The 19,811-nt window shown below is 44.8% G+C and overlaps 1 protein-coding gene and 1 long non-coding RNA gene across 2 annotated transcripts in view; both read right to left on the bottom strand.

Annotated features, from left to right (window-relative positions):
- Positions 1–6,866: 6,866 nt before the first annotated feature.
- LOC120928117 lies at positions 6,867–12,900 on the bottom strand. The gene is made up of 3 exons (XR_005747170.1): positions 12,714–12,900; positions 10,386–10,387; positions 6,867–6,882 (listed from the first exon to the last, which is right to left on the bottom strand). It is a non-coding gene; the product is annotated as an uncharacterized LOC120928117 (long non-coding RNA).
- Positions 12,901–19,356: 6,456 nt separating this feature from the next.
- The window catches only part of VTCN1 (V-set domain containing T cell activation inhibitor 1), a 29,987-nt gene continuing 29,532 nt past the window's right edge, over positions 19,357–19,811 (bottom strand). The window contains exon 5 of the mRNA XM_040339228.1: positions 19,357–19,530. Coding sequence (XP_040195162.1) covers positions 19,415–19,530 — 116 coding nt within the window. The 3' untranslated portion in view covers positions 19,357–19,414. The remainder of the gene's footprint in view (positions 19,531–19,811) is intronic.

Consider the following 19,811-nt stretch of genomic DNA (forward strand, 5'->3'; position numbering starts at 1 on the left):
CGCAGTGATATTACCAGTCAATTGTCAAAAGTGAGGCGTAATAAAAATAATATTAAACATACAGGCCCGGAGTCATAAAGCACTTACACCGGCGTATCTCGAAATACGCCGCGTAAGTGTAAATATGCGCCGTCGTATCTGTGCGCTGTGCCCACAAAACTAGATACACCTGAAAATAGGCTTCATCCGACCGACGTAACTTTCCTACGCCGGCGTATCATGGGCGCATAGTTACGCTGGCCGCAAGTGGCGCTCCCATTGATTTCCTATTCAAATATGGAAATGAGGGAGATACGTCGATTCACAAACGTACTTGCGCCCCGCGCATAATTTACACGGTTTGCGTAAGTCGTACGTTTGGCGTAAAGTTATTCCCCATATATAAGGCGCAACTCATGCTAAGGTATGGACCAGGGAACACAGCCGTCGTATTTTACGTAGTTTACGTAGTACGTGAATAGAGCTGGGCGTAGGTTATGTTCACGTCGTAGGCAGTGATCCGTTGTATCTTAGGGAGTAGTTCCGACGTGATTCTGAGCATGCGCACTGGGATACGTCCACGGGACGGTGCATGCGCCGTTCGTTTTAAGTACTTGTATGGCACTCGGCCCATCATTTGCATGGGGTCACGCCTCATTAGCATGGCTCACGCCCACTTCCACCTACGCCGGCTTACGCCGAGGGAACCCAGCGCAGTTTGGGAGGCAAGTGCTTTGTGAATTCGGTGCTTGCCTCTCTGCGCTACGCCAGCGTAGCGTATATTAGATACGCTACGCCGGCATAAATATGCGCCAATGTATGTGAATCCGGGCCACAGTATATAGTTCTATATATTTGTTTTTATTTTTTTAACCACTTCCATATGGAGCCAATTCTAGGACTCCTCTCCTACATGTAAAAATCATAATTTTTTTTACTAGAAAATTACTCAGAACCCCCAAACATTATATATGTTTTTTTTAGCAGACACCCTACTGATCAAAATGGCTGTCTTTGCAACCTTTTAACTCGCACGGTATTTGCGCAATCATTTTTCAAACGCTTTCTTTTGGATAAAAACTGTTTCAATAAATAAAAAGTAACAAAACAGTGAAGTTAGTCCAATTTCTTTGTATAATGTGAAAGATGATGTTACACCAAGTAAATAGATACCCAACATGTCACGCTTTAAAATTACACACTTGCATGGAATGGCACCAAAGTTCGGTACTTAAAAAATCTCCATAGGCGACGCTTAGTGCTAGAATTGTTTCTCGCGCTCTAACGCACGCAATGATACCTCACATGTGTGGTTTGAATGGCGTCTACCCTTATTTGCGGGACATACATGTGTGTTCGCTTCTGCGTGTGAGCTACCGGGGACAGGGGCGTTTTAAAAACGTAGCGGATGTATTTTCACCTTAATGCATAGGATGCATTAAGGTGAAAAATCATGAAAGTTTACAACCCCTTTAAAGCTTTTTTGGGGTTCAATACCACCTTACTATGCTACTATGCTTCTTAAAGCCACCTTTTGGGGGAATATTCAGGCACATACAAGAGGTATAGCACCACAAGTGCCCCCTAGATACTAAAACTGAGGAGCAGAGTAAACTAAACGTAGTAGGATTCATGGGCGAGACATGGTAAAAAGGACTAATGCCCCGTACACATGACCAGTTTTCTCGTTGGGAAAACTGCCATGACAGCTTTTGGCTGGGAAAACTGGCCATGTGTATGCTCCGGCGGAAAAAATGAGAATATGTTCTCTTTTTTCCTGCCGAGATTCCCGGCGGTCTTTTTCCCGGCAGTTTTTCTATGGGGAAAGCCTGCGGTGGAGCATACACACGGTCGGGTTTCCCGACCAAAGCTCTCATGGCAGTTTTCCTGCCATGAAAACCGGCCGTGTGTAGGGGGAAAAAGCTCCTGAGCAGGTCCTCTGTATTCCCCCGCGGTTTTCCTGGCGGACTTTTTACTGGCACTGATTAAAGTGGAGGTCCACCCTAAAAAACATTTATACATTAAAATGTTCTTTGAAATAAATTAAAAAGCATAGAATTTTTTTTTTACTTGTTGCTAGGCAGTCTTCCTAATCTGCCTCTTTCGAGTCCGCGGAGCTGTTCCGCTAACTTCCTCCTCTTCGGCAAGCTCCCCTGTTGTCTTTTGGGACCTGTGTGTCCCAGAAGACAACAGAGCCATTCCCAAAGTGCAGCGCGACTCGTGCACGCGTAGTAGGAAACGGGGACACTGAAGCTGCAAGGCTCCACTGCCGGTTTCCCTTAGTTGCAATGGCGGCGGCGGCACCCGATCCGATCGACGGGTCGGCCTTTTTGGGGAGCCATCATGACGGGCTCGCTGGACAGGTAAGTGCCCTTATTAAAAGTCAGCAGCTCAGTGTTTGTAGTTGCTGACTTTAAAAAAAATAAACGGCTGGAATACCGCTTTAAGGACATGATTGCCTCAAAGGTGGGACTCATAGATCTTTAGGAATTCCACAGCCGACGCTACATAGCGAAAGTGAATGTTACTAGGTGGTCAGTAGAAACAGACCAAGAGCAAACAGGAGAAATGATACTCCCACTCCTACAACTGACCGCAGAGGAACTGTCACTTAGCTGGAGGCAGTAAGACCACTAGGTGGACCATGGCGAGGCCTGTTCTGAGGGGAACCCGTCCTGTTATACCGCTGGATGGTCTTGGCCACCGTGCTGCAGATCAGTTTCAGGGTCTTGGCAATCTTCTTATAGCCCAGGCCATCTTTATGTAGAGCAACAATTCTTTTCTTCAGATCCTCAGAGAGTTCTTTGCCATGAGGTGCCATGTTGTACTTCCAGTGACCAGTATGAGAGAATGAGAGCGATAACACCAAATTTATCACACCTGCTCCCCATTCCCACCTGAGACCTTGTAACACTAACGAGTCACATGACACCGGGGGGGAAAATGGCTAATTGGACCCAATTTGGAAATTTTCACTTAGGGGTGTACCCACTTTTGTTGCCAGCAGTTTAGACATTAATGGCTGTGTGTAGAGTTATTTTGAGGGGACGGCAAATTTACACTGTTATACAAGCTGTACACTCACTACACAACATTGGAGATACAAAGTGTAATTTCTTCAGTGTTGTCACATGAAATGATAGAAGAAAAGATTTACAAAAATGTGAAGGGGTGTACTTACTTTCGTGAGATACTGTACCTTTACCATTTTATTGGCATTGTCAGTTTAGCGGGGCAATCATACAGTAAACCTCAAGTTTAACTTGTTATTGTTGGTCTGACCAGGGACCAGGACCGCCATCAGGGGGGTACAGGCATTACACCTGTAAGGGGCCCGATGGTCCCCAGGGGGTTAGGGTTAGGTATAGGGTTAGGGTAGGGTTAGGGTAGGGTTAGGGATAGGGTTAGGGTTTAGAGTTTAGGGTTAGGGGTTAGGGATAGGGTTAGGGTTAGGGATAGGGTTAGGGGTTAGGGATAGGGTTAGGGTTAGGGTTAGGGGTTAGGATTAGGGTGGGTTAGGGCTAGGGTTAGGGTTTAGAATTAGGGGTTAGGGATAGGGTTAGGGGTTAGGGATAGGGTTTAGGGTTAGGGTTAGGGTTTCCCATTGAAGAATATGGCTAGGACTCAGGAATTGGAACAGGGACCTCCCCCAAAGGTCAGAAGGCAGGTTCCAAGAGGTCAAAGGTCACAGGGCATGGCTGACCCACCCCCACCAAAGTGTACCGCCTACCTCAACTAAGTCAGGGAATGAACAAATCGGTGAAAGCGCTCCACGTTTGTTTTTTAATTAAAAAAAATACATTTCGTCTACCCCCCACCTTTAGCAACTCGTGGCAGGGACCCGCCCCCATTTTTTTCCGTCTGACTTTAGCAACTCGTGTCAGGAGAGAGAAGAGAAGACATATCATCTCGCAGCAGGAGAGAAAAGAGAAGAGATGACACTTTTGTTACCCCCCCCGCTCTTATCATCATGTGGCAGGAGAGAGGAGGGTCCCCCCCCTTTTTTTTCTGCTGCAGGAGGGCCCTGCCTAAAGCTGTGTAAGGGGCCCCAAAATTTGTGATGGGTGCCCTGGGGGGGGGGGGGCAGACAGACAGAACACACTTCATTTTACTGTAGTCTGATTATTAAAGATGATTTCTTATTGGTTGCTGGGGGATACATAAGTTTGTACATAACACTTTGTAAAGTTTTGGGGGGGGATCTACAATTTTTACTTTTACTAATCTGACCTCCGTGAGATTATTAGTTGGCTGCGATCTTCCCCTTGTCTTTGGGCATCTTTGAAAATGCATTACCTGCCCTGATTGGAGGATGGATACACACAGAGGAGGAGAGTGACAGATAGTGAGATAGTGACACGGTTTGGAGCGTGAATAATATCTTCCCTACAATGTGTAGCAGTGGCGGCTGGTGCTCAAAATTTTTGGGGGGGCACAAACGAATGCCATGCCATGCCATCAAACGCAGCCACTGTGCCATCAATTGTCACCACTGTGCCATGCCATCAAACGCAGCCACTGTGCCATCAATTGTCACCACTGTGCCATGCCATCAAACGCAGCCACTGTGCCATGCCATCAAACCCAGTCACTGTGCCATCAATTGTCACCACTATGCCATGCCATCAAACGCAGCCACTGTGCCATGCCATAAAACGCAGTCACTGTGCCATCAATTGTCACCACTATGCCATGCCATCAAACACAGCCACTGTGCCATCAATTGTCACCACTGTGCCATGCCATCAAACGCATCCACTGTGCCCCTCAATTGTAACCACTGTGCCCTTTAATTGTCGCCGCTGTGCCCATTGTTACCACTGTGCATGTCACTGTGCCCTTTAATTGTTGCCACTGTGCCCATTGTCACCACTGTGCCCATTGTCACCACTGTGCCCATTGTTGCCACTGTGCCCTTTGTCGCCACTGTGCCCTTAGTTACCACTGTGCCCTTTGTCACCTCTGTGCCCTTTGTCACCTCTGTGCCCATTGTCGCCCCTGTGCCCTGTAAAATGCACTTACCTTACTCCTTCCACGTCCCTCGATGTCTTCTCCCGCCTTGGTGACGCTTCAGCCAATCAGGTTACCGATAACCAGAATCTGGGAATCTGATTGGCTGAGATGGCCGTCAGTCTCATCCAAGGAACGCACCCCCCATACGTTCCGAGGATAAGACATCATGGAGCCGTGGGCTGTACTCTGATAGGCACTTCCGCACAGCCAACCAGCTGCCGTTATTCAGGTGGCCGGCGCTCAAGTTCTGGCCATCTCTGAATAGACCAGCGACAGCTGGCAATAATAACATACATTCATGCAATGCATGAATGTATGTTATTAGACTCAGTGGTGGGCGAGAGCCAGAGTGGGTGGCGCTCCAGCGCCCTCTATGGACGAACCGCCACTGATGTGTAGTTTTATCTCCCTCCCTCCTTCTCCATGCCTACTAATCAGCAAAACACAATGAGGAGCGGGAAATTACATGTAGATTGATGGAGGCTTCACATCCCTCTTATTCTAAGACACAGGCTGGAGGGGCGTGACACAGCCTGTGACTGGCAGTAATCTGCCCACACCATGTTATTGCCAAAAATAATAATAACGATTTGATTTCAAATTTATATTTGTATGACAATTTAAAACAGTTTATTGATATTTATATTTTTACTCTGTATTCCAAAGGCTGTTTGTTTTTGTGACCAGCAGCAGGGGACTAGAAGCTCCTCCTGCTTATGTTTCCCTGCAGACAGGTTGGGAGAGAGCTGGGTCATGTGACAGCTGTATATCGATTAGAAAAAAGGCACTTTTTTTTTTTTATTAAAATAATTACAGTGCCATCATCCACACACAGAAATAGAAGGGAAAATGTAAATGAAACAGCATGTTTTTAGTATCTGCACCAAAGCTCTTAAAGGTCCCCAACGATAGCCAGCAGAAAAAAAAATTGTATCTGCACCAAAGCTCTTAAAGGGCCCCAACGATAGCCAGCAGAAGAACATTTTGTATCTGCACCAAAGCTCTTAAAGGGCCCCAACGATAGCCAGCAGAAGAAAATGTTGTATCTGCACCAAAGCTCTTAAAGGTCCCCAACGATAGCCAGCATAAGAAAATCTCAAAGGACTGCCCCTCCCGTAATAATACAGTGCCATCATCCACATACAGAAATAGAAGGGACAATGTAAAGTAAAGTAAACAGTGTGGCCCGGATTCAGATAGGAGATACGACGGCGTATCTCCTGATACACCTTCATATCTCTCAGTCCCGCCGTCGTATCTATGCGCCTGATTCAGAGAATCAGTTACGCATAGATATGCCTAAGAGCCGACAGGTGTAAGTGTCTTACACAGTCGTATCTTAGGCTGCAATTTCAAGCTGGCCGCTAGGTGGCGCTTCCGTATATTTCCGCGAGGAATATGCTATTTAGGTAGATACGGCGATTCAAAAACGTATGTCCCACCGGCGCATTTTTTTACGTCGTTTACATTCGGCTTTTTTCGGCGTATAGTTACCCCTGCTATATGAGGCGTAGCTAATGTTAAGTATGGCCGTCGTTCCCGCGCCGAGTTTTGAATTTTTTACGTCGACTCACAATTGAGCTGGGCGTAAGTTACGCTCACGTCGCTTTCATTGACAATTAGCAACGTGATTTGGGGCATGCGCACTGGGATTCAGTCGCAGCCGGCGCATGCGCAGTTCGTTCGGCGCGGGGACGCGCTTGATTTAATTGATACACGCCCCCTACCCGCCGAATTTGAATTCCGCCGGGTGATTTACGCTACGCCGCCGCAACTTTACAGGCAAGTGCTTTCTAAATAAAGCACTTGCCTGAAAAACTTGCGGCGGCGTAACATAAATGACATACGTTACGCCAGCAGAAAGATCCGCTGATCTTTCTGAATCCGGGCCTGTATGTTTAGTACCACTTAAATGTATTATGTTTAGTGATTTCAGAATAATAGATTGTCACCTTCTTGCATGGAAACTGTTGGAGGAAGACATTGAAATCTTCTGGGTTACAAGTATAGGAGGTGAGAGTTGCAGGAGGATCACTTTTTTGACACACACAGCATACACAGTACACATATAGAAGAATAAGAACCAATGGAGGCAGCACTTACTTTATTATGAAATGTATTTGTTACATTACAAAATTAATTTGGCAACAGTTTTGAACCGTAATCTCCATCACAGTTGAATATGTATAGTGCTACAAATGCCAACTAAATCGCCTCAAGGCGCTTACATAATAGCAAACAAATAAAAGGCATGATGCAAAAAAAACATAAACATTGTGTAACAACTTGTTCCTCGCATTATTGAAAAATCCTCTCACAAATAGAATCATTTAACCCGAGGTTTGTCCTAAAATTGGAACATGTTGCATCTGTGTAAGCCCGACGCGTTTCATGGCACTGTTGCCAATCTTCAGGGGGATGTAGTCCCAAGCATATATATTTTTATTATTATTATTATTAAAGGACCCAGAGGTCCCCAGGGCCCCGGGTGGCAACTCCCCCTTTTTTATATAAAAAAATATTTTTTTTTATATATTATTTTATTTCTTTTTTTTTATAAATATATTTTTTTATTAAAGGGCTCAGAGGTCCCCAGGGCCCCATGTAGCAACCCACTTTTTTTATTTTTTTTATATATTTTTTTTATTTATTTTTTATTAAATTGCACAGAGATTTCTTTTTTTTTTTTCTTTTTATTAAAGGGCCCTGAGGTCCCGGATGGCAACCCCACTTTTTTTGTAATTTCTTTTTATAATTTTTTTTTTACTTTATATATATATATATTCTCTTTTTATTATTAAAGGGCCCAGAGTTACCCAGGGCCCTGGATGGCTACCCCCCTTTTTTTTTTATATATATTTTTCTTTATTTCTTCTTTTTTATGTAAAGGCCCCCCCCCCCGCTTCTCAATTTCAGACGGCAGCACCGCCCCCCCCCGGTTCTCTGGTCCGGTGGGCCCATGCCTGAAGCTGTGTAAGGGGCCCCATAATTCCTGATGGTGGCCCTGCATGCACATGGACATAGTGAGGCACAGTGAGGCATGCAGATGGACACCCTAGGCTTATACTCGAGTCAATACGTTTTCCCATTTTTTTGTGATAAAATAAGGTGCCTCGGCTTATATTCGGGTTGGCTTATACTCGAGTATATACGGTAATATCAAATTAAATAGTAATTTGGTGTGTTAGTGATACTTGATTTTATTGGAAATGACACAAGGGACATCAAGAGATACGACGGTCGGAGCTATGCGACTGATTCATAGAATCAGTTCCGCATAGATCTCCCTTAGATCCGACTGGTGTAAGTGACTTACACCAGTCGAATCTTAGGCTGTAAACTCCCGCCGGCCGCTAGGTGTCGTCGCTTTTTTTTAAACGTTGCATATGCAAATGAGGAGAACCGCCGATTCACGTCCGTACGCCCGCCCGTCGCTCTTTTTCAACGTCGTTTGCATTCGGCTTTTTCCGGCGGATAGCTACCCCTGCTAATATGATGGGTAGCTAATGTTAAGTATGGCCGACGTTCCCGCGCCGAGTTTTAAATTTGTTACGTCGTTTGCGTAAGTACGTCGGGAATACGGATGGCCGTAAGTAACCTAGCCACCGAAAACAATGACGTCCTAGCGACGTCATTTGGAGCATGCGCACTGGGCTTTTTCGCCGGCGGCGCATGCGCAGTTAAATCGGCGCGGGAACGCGCCTGATTTAAATTGTACACTCCCCCTAGCCGCGGAATTTGCATTCCGCCGGGGGGAGTTAGTATCCGACGGTGCAATTTGCGAGGTAAGTGCTTTATGAATCATGCACTAGCCTCGCTAAATTGCACCGGCGGATCGTAAAACACGTAGATCTGGCGGATCTAAAGATCCGCTGAGCTACATGAATCTGGCCCAGGACTTTTTAGAAAGTCAATTAATTCCAAAAGTTTCTCTGGGCTTATGTTATATTATGCCTGTTTAGTGAGGTTCTTCTCCAATATAGACAGTTGCGTAAAAAAAACGATCGATTTTCCAGTCGGAAAAAGTCAGATGAGAGCTTTTGGCTGGGAACCCTGACCGCGTGTATGCTCCATCGGACTTTTTCTAACAGGAAAACTGCTGGAAAAATAAATGCTGCGTACAGACGAGTGGTTTTCCTGTCGGAAAAAGTCAGATGAGAGCATTTTTGGCCGGGGATCCCAACCACGTGTATGCTTCATCAGACTTTTTCCAACAGAAAAACTGCCAGAAAAAGAAAGAGAGCAGGCTCTCTATTTTTCCGTCGGGAAAAATCCCAGCGGGAAAACCGTTCGTCTGTATGCAATTTCAACGCGCATGCTCAGAAGCAAGTAATGAGACGGGAGCGCTCGTTCTGGTAAAACTAGCGTTCGTAATGGAGATAGCACATCGTCTCTCACCAAATTTTTACTAACACGAGATCAGCAAACGCAGCCCAAAGGGTGGCGCCGTTGGAACGGAACTTCCCCTTTATAGTGCCGTCCTACGCGTTGTACGTCACCGCGCTTTTGACTGTCGGAATTTAGTGTGACCGTGTGTACGCAAGACAAGCTGGAGCGGAATTCCGTCGGGAAAACCGTTAGTGTGTAGGCGGCATAAGAAGTTCCTGGATATTCTTTTACAATTTTTGTAGATAGGAAAAGGAGTTCCAAGATTGCAGGAGAGCGCTGCAAGGTCAACTTTAGGTACTGCGGTGCTCTGGACATACAGCAGTGGCCATTTCCTTCCATCTTCAGGACCTCTAATATTTACAATAAAAAATAAACATAAATTATGGAAAAGTTCTTTACTTCCTGGCATTAACCCCTTCCATACCGGGCATTTTCACCCCCTTCCTGCCCAGACCAATTTTTAGTTTTCAGCGCTGTTGCACTTTGAATGACAATTGCGCGGTCATGCAACACTGTACCCAAACTAAATCTTTATGTTTTTTTCCTCCCACAAATAGAGATTTCTTTTGGTGGTATTTGATCATCTCTGCGGTTTTTATTTTTTGCGCTATAAACAAAAGAAGAGCGACAATTTGAAAAAAAAAACACAATATTTTTTACTTTTTTATTTAATAAATATCACAATTTAAACAAAAAAAAACATTTTTTTCCCTCAGTTTAGGCCGATACGTATTCTTCTACATATTTTTGGTAAAAAAAAAAACGCAATAATCGTATATTGATTGGTTTGCGCAAAAGTTATAGCGTCTACAAAATTGGTGATAGATTTATGGCAATTTTATTTTATTAATTTTTTTGCGATTTTTTACTGTGACCGTGACATTGCGGCGGACACATCGGACACTTTTGACACGTTTTTGGGAACATTCACATTTATACAGCGATTAGTGCTATAAATATGCATTGATTACTGTGTAAATGTGACTGGCAGGGAAGGGGTTAACCACTAGGGGGCGCTGAAGGGGTTAATATGCTCCCTAAGGTGTGTTCTAACTGTAGGGGGGAGGGGACTCACAAGGGGAGGAGACCGATGTGTGTTCCTCTGTACTGGGAACACACATTGGTCTCCTCACCGCTGACAGGAGGTGGATCTGTGTTTACCCCTCATCATTACACACACAGATCCACACTCCTGCCATGATTACCGGCAATCGCGGGCACCCGGCGGCAATCGCGGCCGCCGGTCACCCACGCTCGTGCCCTAGATCGCCGGGAATACAGGACGTCATATGACGTCCACCCGGATCGGCGAGGGGTTCCTGCCTGCCGTCATTTCACAATGATGCGGTATGGAAGTGGTTAAGGAGACAATGATGGCCAAAGGCAATGAGGTTCTCTACTTCCAGGGCCGCCATCAGGGGAGTACAGGCAGTACACCTGTAAGGGGCCCGGAGGTCCCCAGGGGCCCGGATGGCAACCCCCTTTTTTTTTTTGTAAGGGGTCCGGAGATGGCAACCCCCCTTTTTTTTATTTATTTTTTATAAAAAAAAATTTAATATATATATATTTTTTTCTATTGAAGGGCCCAGAGGTCCCCAGGGCCCCGGATGGCAACCCCCCTTTTTTATAATTTTTTTTTTTTTTTAATATATATATATTTTTTTTATTAAAGGGCCCAGAGGTTTCTTTTTTTTTTTTTTTTATTAAAGGACCCGGAGGTCCCCAGGGTCCCGGATGGCAACCCCCCTTATTTTATTAATCAATTTACATTTTTAATTTTTTTTTTTATTTTCTTTCATTTTTTTTTATTTTTTATATATGTGTATTTTTTTATTAAAGGGCCCAGAGGTCCCCAGGGTCCCGGATGGCAACCCCCCTTTTTTTATAAATTAGCGGCGGCACCCCCCGGTTCTCAATTTGCGGCAGCCCCCCCCCCCCCGGTTCTCAATTTAAGGTGGCAGCACCCCCCCCCCCCGTTTCTCTGCTCCAGGGGGCCCATGCCTGAAGCTGTGTAAGGGGCCCCATAATTCCTAATGGCGGCCCTGTCTACTTCATAACACATTGAGCATCGCTTGAGGCTTGAGTAAAAACCAGGGCTGTCTTAGTGAGAGGGGCCCCAGCTGCATGGGGGGTCCCTGCACTTTCCCTAAAGCAGCTGGTCCTAGAACCCACGCTGCCCCAAAATTGGGGGCCTCGTGATGGCACTGAGAGCAGGGGCGGACTGACAACTCATGGGGCCACCTGGGCAATAGAAGATTATGGGGCCCCCAGGCTTACAGATGGCTACCACACTAGGAGGCAGTGCCGAGGCGGGGCAGCTAAAATCTGGGGATTTTCACATCAAAAGCATGTCGGTTTTGGACATATCAGGGACAGAAAAAACATAGATTTTTACATACTGTCCCTGGTTTTACTGAGCCTGGCAACCCTTATGGGGCCCCATAGTGGCCCCATAGTGCCCGAGTGACTCAATGCTCAGTCCGCCCCTGACTGAGAGTGATAGATACACAGGGGAGGCAGTCTGCCTCCTACCTACTTGATGTCTGTTTACCTGCACTGTCATCATTGTAGGGGCCCCCAGAGCATTACTTTGCCCAGGGGCCCATGATGCTATTAAGACGGCCCTGGTAAAAACATGTTGGCAAAGTCTCCAGCAAGGGGTTCAGAGATTCAGTAGTCATAGCAGTGCCCACCCTGGCGAAGCCGGGTCAGATATTATTATAAAAGTTCAAGTCCGGCAAAAATTGTTCATCAGCCCCTGAAAGAGCCTCCGAAGGAGCAGAGAGAGTCCAGCTCATGTCCGACGTTCATCGGGGGGGGGGGGGTCCCCATATTTCACGAACGATCATTTCTGAAGGAGAAATAAATGAACACATTTCATCATTTATGAACGGGATAATGTAGAAGAAAAGATTTCTGAGCTGATTTGTTGTTAAAACTAAATATGAAAGCGCCACCCCCCCCCCCCCCCTAATGAACATATAAATATATAGAGGGTTTGTGGGGACTTTTAAAGCCTGTAAAAAACACCAGATATACAAAAATTGAAAATTTATTGATAAAAGTTAATAAAATTATCACAGATGGATCAGCACAATATACCAACAGTGGGTGCACATCGGATTTATCTCTACGGGTTTCACCTTTTACGGCTTCTTCAGGAGGTCTTTTAGAACAGGCACTGTATACAAACTGATAATATAGAAGATATAGTACCACCATTTCTTCTTGTGTGATGGTCAGACCAACCCCCCTACAGAGAGAACCATCATTCTATATGTTTCAGATGAGCAAGCATAGATAGAAATGGTAGTAGTTGGTCCCAACGGGACGTGATCTGTAATGTTGCTGCCATTTTGCTTCTCAACCAAGCAGCTTCCTAAGTTCTAATACATTACAGAAAGTCCGAAGGTGACCGTCTACTAGATATACCATGACTTAGATAAGTGAGAACCGCCTTTCACAAACAAACATGGTTAACATTTTAACCACTTCAGCCCCGGACCATTATGCAGGTAAAGGACCTGGCCAGTTTTTGCGATTCGGCATTGCGTCTCTTTAACTGACAATTGCGCGGTCGTGCGACGTGGCTTCCAAACAAAATTGGCGTCCTTTTTCCCCCACAAATAGAGATTTCTTTTGGTGGTATTTGATCACCTCTGCGGTTTTTATTTTTTGCGCTATAAACAAAAATAGAGCGACAATTTTGAAAAAAAAACAATATTTTTTACTTTTTCCTATAATAAATATCCCCCAAAAAAAGATATAAAAATATTTTTTTTTCCTCAGTTTAGGCCGATACGTATTCTTCTACATATTTTTGGTAAAAAAAAAAAATTGCAATAAGCGTTTATCGATTGGTTTGCGCAAAAGTTATAGCGTTTACAAAATAGCGGATAGATTTGTGGCATTTTTATTAATAATTTCCTTTTTTTTTACTATTTTTTTTACTAGTAATGGCGTCGATCAGCGATTTTTTTTGCGTGACTGCGACATTGTGGCGGACACATCGGACACTTTTGACACATTTTTGGGACCATTGTCATTAACAATGGTTAAGTGTTTCCTAGGGAGTGATTACTAATGTTGGGGGGGGGGCGTGGCTTGGCGTGTGACATCACTGATCGTCGTTCCCTATGACAGGCTCCCTAGGAAGAACGGGGAAGGTTTGTTTACACTCACCTCTCCCCGTTCTTCAGCTCCTGTGACCCGATCGCGGGACTCCGGCGGACATCGGGTCCGCAGGTCCTGGAGCACAGGACCAGGTCACGAGCGCGCCGCCCATCGTGTAACCATGATGCCGATGTGCTGAGGTCACAATGCGCCCCCCCCCATTGTGTAACAGGGATGGGTGTGGGGGAAGTGAACTGGGCGCATCGCAACCCCCGGGACTGAGACCAGAAGGACCAGCCCCACCAATCCCATCATAGAAGCTGTGACCAACCCGGGTTATTTTTTTTGTAAGTACTTTAGAAACCGGCTGTTTCTTTTTACTTACTTCTTACCTACACAGAGGGCTTCGTATATGTAAGCCCAGCCGTGGGGACGTGAGCGTGCGCTCACGGTTTGGTCCGAAGCTCCGTGACCGCGCCCGCGGGACCCGCGAACCCGATGGTCGCCGGTGTCCCGCGATCGGTCCACGGAGCTGAAGAACGGGGAGAGGTGAGTGTAAACACAGCTTCCCCGTTCTTCGTTGTGGCAGTGTCATTGATCGTGTGTTCCCTGATATAGGGAAAAACGATCAATGACGTCACACATCCAGCCCTGCCCACTTACAGTTAGAAACACACATGAGGTCACACTTAACCCCTTCGGCGCCCCCTTGTGGTTAACTCCTTCCCTGCCATTGTCATTTTCACAGTAAACAATGCATTTTTATAGCACTTTTCACTGTGAAAATGACAATGGTCCCAAAAATGTGTCAAAAGTGTCTGAAGTGTCCGCCATAATGTCGCAGTCACGAAAAAAATCGCTGATCGCCGCCATTAGTAGCAAAAAAAAAATATTAATAAAAAAATCCATAAAACGATCCCCTATTTCAGGGATATGCAATTAGCGGACCTCCAGCTGTTGCCAAACTTCAAGTCCCATGAGGCATAGCGAGACTCTGACAGCATTAAGTATGGCACCGAGAGGCAGAGGCATGATGGGACTTGTAGTTTGGCAACAGCTGGAGGTCCGCTAATTGCTTATCCCCGCCCTATTTTGTAAACGCTATAAATTTTGTGCAAACCAATCGATAAACGCTTATTGCGATTTTTTTTTTACCAAAAATATGTAGAAGAATACGTATCGGCCTAAACTGAGGAAAAAAAACGTTTTTTTATATATTTTTGGGGGATATTTATTATAGCAAAAAGTAAAAAATATTGCATTTTTTTTTCAAAATTGTCGCTCTATTTTCATTTATAGGTGATCAAATACCACCAAAAGAAAGCTCTGTTTGTGGAGGAAATAAAGGACGCCAATTTTGTTTGGGAGCCACGTCGCACGATCGCGCAATTGTCAGTTAAAGCGACGCAGTTCCGAATTGCAAAAAGGGGGCAGGTCCTTTACCTGCATAATGGTCCGGGTCTTAAGTGGTTAAAGCGGACAATTGTAACACAATATTTTTTACTTTTTTCTATAATAAATACCTCAATTTAAAAAAAAAAAAAAATTTCCTCAGTTTAGGCCGATACGTATTTTTCTACATATTTTTGGTTAAAAAAAAAGCGCAATAAGCGTATAGCGACTGGTTTGCGCAAAAGTTATAGCGCCTACAAAATAGGGGACATAATGATGAATTTTTTTTTCTTTTATTTTTTTTACTAGCAATGGCGGCGATCTGCAATTTTTATTGGGACTGCGACATTGCGGCGGACACATTGGACACTTTTGACACATTTTTGGGACCGTTCACATTTATACAGCGATTAGCGCAATAAATATGCACTGATTGCTGTGTAAATGTGACTGGCAGGGAAGGGGTTAACACTAGGGGGCGATCAAGGGGACAAATGTGTTCCCTAGGGAGTGATTCTTACTGTGGGGGGAGGGGACTGACTGGGGGAGGTGACCGATCTGTGTCCCTATGTACAAGGGACACACCATCAGTCTCCTCTCTCCCTGACAGGACATGGATCTCTCTGTTTACACCCCATCATTACACACACAGATCCACGGTCCTGCTCAGTCACTGGGCAATCGCGGCCGCCGGGCACGCGCATCGTTTTCCCAGTAACGCGCCCCCTAGTGGCTGTGAAAGACGAGGGCGGTATATGACGTCCTGTCAGAACAATAGATCTATCGCGCCGCCGTCAATTGACGGCGACCGGTAGTATAGTGGTTAAATATGTTTATATGAATATTATTATGTAAATCCTTTGTGATTACACTATTGGAACTAAGGGGCCAATCCCAACCCCTGAAAAACAACCCCACATCATAATCCCCCTCCCCCACATCATAATCCCCCCTCCCCCCCACATCATAATCCCCCTCCACATTGTCGGAACATTTGGGGTTAAAAGAATACATATAAGATCGCACATAATATTTGTTTCATAGTGTTCCATATACATGGATATGATGGAACTGAAGCACAGCCATTTGTCCCTGTTAGAGTTTAAACATAGGTTCTCAGGCATGAATAGACACTGTTTTTAGGTTGTAAAGAGCCTGCCTGTGCTATTTCCCTAGTCATATCTCCTGGGGGTTTGACACTTATAAAATAAGAGAATGGTGAGGAATTCTGGTTTCACATACAAGATGAAAAGCCTGGCACAGCATGACACAACATGGTATTGTCTTTATATATTGAGGCCATGGGGCTTATTCACAATCCCTGTGGAATAATATACTGTATCTTAAATAAGTTGTTTCTTTATAATGCCTTAACAATATATGTGTATTAGTAATTCATATATAGGCCTGTTTAATACATAGACAATACTAGGGTCACAAAAATACAAGATCCTAAAATAACTGAATAGTATTAGGCTGCTTTGATCACATTCCAGCATCAGTTTAAAGGAACTTTCCAAGGCATGTGTGTTGAGCATAAAACCTTATCTCAATCATAAATTTAGAAGTTGCCAAGATGTCTGACAATTGTTTGACATATAAAACAATTTATGATGCTATACCAGGATTCAAGTCACAGGGGGTCGTAAGTCATGATCAACTCTGAATAACCCTAAAATTAGGAATCATTCCTTAGACACCACTGCCCCCTACAGGTTAATATCGGCATTGGTTCAACATAGTCACTCATCAAAACATATCATGTGACATCGGCAGTCATGTGGTAGTGATGTGACACACCCATTTCTTTGTGGAGATAAAAAGTGATTACTCAGGACAGAGGGATCTCTGATGGGAAGAAGCTTGATGGGAGAGATGGCTGGAGCTGATCCCTGGAAGGCTGATCTCTGATCTCTGAAGGAAGCTGGGAAGCAGAGATTGACCGCAAAGGGGAATGTAGGGGGATGAAGAGGGTCCCAGATAGGACTTTCACTTCTCAAACAGACAGAGCTCTTAATTACTGATAATGTATAATCTTGATTATTTACCTTTTTGGTAATTTGGAGATTTTCACATACACACAACTAAAACCACGTAAATATACTTGGCAAATATAATTTGGGAGTTGGTTATGTCTAACTGCAGTATGACGTAATTGTATTCCAAATATTAAAGACATACGCATTACGTTTGTCTTTGAAAAGCTAAGTGCCAATGATGGTAAATCGGTTTTAGAGTGAGGTATGTGAAGATATATCCTAGCCAAATTTAACAAAAGCTTGTGTACAACATAACATTTGTTGTGCACAAGTATTTAAGAAACAGTAGCAAGAGATCTGTTTGTTATTGAGAAGAGAGAATTCAATGTCAAGGTTATGTCACTAAGAGCTAGGAATATGCCTTATCATATAATGTAAATACCATCGCTTATTTCTGATTATAGAAGCATATCATTTATTTGTTGTAATACAAATTGTACCTGATTTTAATTTTGCACTCTTTAGTTAAAGCGGCGCTCCACCCTAAAGTGGAACTCACGCTGATCGGAATCCGACACCTTTCAGGGGGGAGGGGGGTGCAGATGCCAGTCTAAAGGCATTTGCACCCACTTCCGGCCACACAGTCTCGGGTTTTCTGCGGGCAGTTTTCTCCTTCCGTCCTCCCCCCGTTGTGCTCTGGGAACACTCGGCTCCCAGAGCACAGCGGGAGCCAATCAGCGGCGCAGCGCAACTCGCGCATGCGCCGTAGGGAACCGGGTAGTGAAGCCGGAGCGCTTCACTTCCTGGTTCCCTCACTGAGGATGGCGGGGGGAGCAGCGGTCGCTCCTCCTCTGCTGCGGACGGCGCTGGACTCCAGGACAGGTAAGTGTCCTAATATTAAAAGTCAGCAGCTGCAGTATTTGTATCTGCTGGTTTTTAATATTTTTTTTTTACTGGCACATCCGCTTTAATAAATATATATATATATATATATTAAATATTCATTTGTATTGCTTGTCCTCAAAATAGCACGGATAAAAGAATTTTAGATATCTTGTATTGTAGGAAAATTGTATTTCTCCCAAAGCACAGATATACATATTTTCATAATACAATAATATTTTATAGTTCAGAATAAACATTCTGACGGTATGTGTAGGCTATATGCCGAGATACGTCAATGGTTCTGACAACATCATAATCCCCCTCCCCCACATCATAATCCCCCTCCCCACATCATAATCCCCCTCCCCACATCATAATCCCCCTCCCCCACATCATAATCCCCCTCCCCCACATCATAATCCCCCTCCCCCACATCATAATCCCCCTCCCCCACATCATAATCCCCCCTCCACCAAACAATTTGGAGCAGTGCACAAAGCAAGGTCCATAAAGACATTGAGGAGCGAGTTTGGGGTGGAGGAACTTGACTGTGGCCTGCACAGAGTCCTGACCTCAACCCCATAGAACACTTTTGGGATGAATTAGAGTGGAGACTGCCAGCCAGGCCTTCTTGCCCAACATCAGTGCCTGACCTCACAAATGCTCTTCTGGAAGAATGGTCAAACATTCCCATAGACACCCTCCTAAACCTTGTGGACGGCCTTCCCAGAAGAGGTGAAGGTGTTATAGCGGCAAAGGGCGGAGCCAACTCAATACTGAACCCTACGGACTAAGACGCCATTACAGTTCATGTGCATGTAAAGGCCGGCGTCCCAATACTTTTGGTAATATAGTGTATATGAAAACAGGGCTGGATATGCACAGAGCTCTGACTGGTGAGGGCGCCCCCTTCTGGTGAAGGTTTCACTCTTTGTATGACATCATTGTTTTTACAAAAAAATAAAAATAGTCTATGAAGACAAGGAACTGTCTGTTGTTGGTTGCTTGAACTGCAGAGAGTCTTGTGTTTCTCTGCACCCAATATAAGTGGTCAGAAAAGTGTAAAGTAGTCACACTCAGGGATGGACTGGCCATTGGGACTACAGGGAGTTTCCCGGTGGGCCAGTGGCTCAGTGGGCCGGCTTCAGTGACAGCGGACCGCCGCTCCCCCTCCGCTCCTCTGTCTCTCCCTCCCTGCAGCACTCACCTGGGGGGAACAAAGAGGCAGGGGACGGACCAGAGAAGCAGGGGGGACGACAGAGGAGCATGGGGGAGGGGACAGACAGCTGACTCAACATCTATGGCTTGGGAGTTTCTCACTTCTGCCTTATCTGGTCCCATGAGGGGGGGGGGGGCACCAAACTGATTTTTTGCCCCGGGAGAAATAATGTCTAGCTTCCCCACTGGTACTGCCTATAAGAGTACCAGCACCAGTCGTTCTACTCTAATAAAGTAGAACGGCTAGTGAAGGGGGAGAGGGGGCTTGGGTGGCCGGGAGGGGGGGGGTGGGGGAGTTGTTCGGCCGCCATGGGAGATACCTGTCAAAGTGGGCCAGTCTGGATGAAGTCCAGGGCCAAATTTTTGTCCCAGTCCAGCCTTGGTCACACTGACGTCTCGGTGTTCAAGGACTACACCCAGCATGTACCCACCGGGGAAATCAGAGGTCAGAGAGCGGCTGGATGGGCGAGCACAGCGAGAAGACACAACAGGAAAACTGACGGCGACAAGATGGCGGCTGAGCCAATCACGTCCAGGCGAGATTCCGTCTTCAGACCTGTCACTGTAAGAGGAAAACATAAAATGTTACCATCGGAAAACTGACATTTAATCTGCTTAGATTTATAGATATTATATTAATATTATTATTTTATATTCTATTTTAAATATTCTATTATATGATTATATATTATATTCTATCATTATAATATTATAATCTATTCTATGAATATAATTATTATTATTATTATTATTATTATTATTATTATATTCTTCTTTTATTATTATTATTATTATTATTATTATTATTATTATTATTATTTTATATATTATAATATATATTCG

Source organism: Rana temporaria, chromosome 2, assembly GCF_905171775.1.
Source record: "Rana temporaria chromosome 2, aRanTem1.1, whole genome shotgun sequence".
Taxonomy (NCBI): Eukaryota; Metazoa; Chordata; class Amphibia; order Anura; family Ranidae; genus Rana; species Rana temporaria.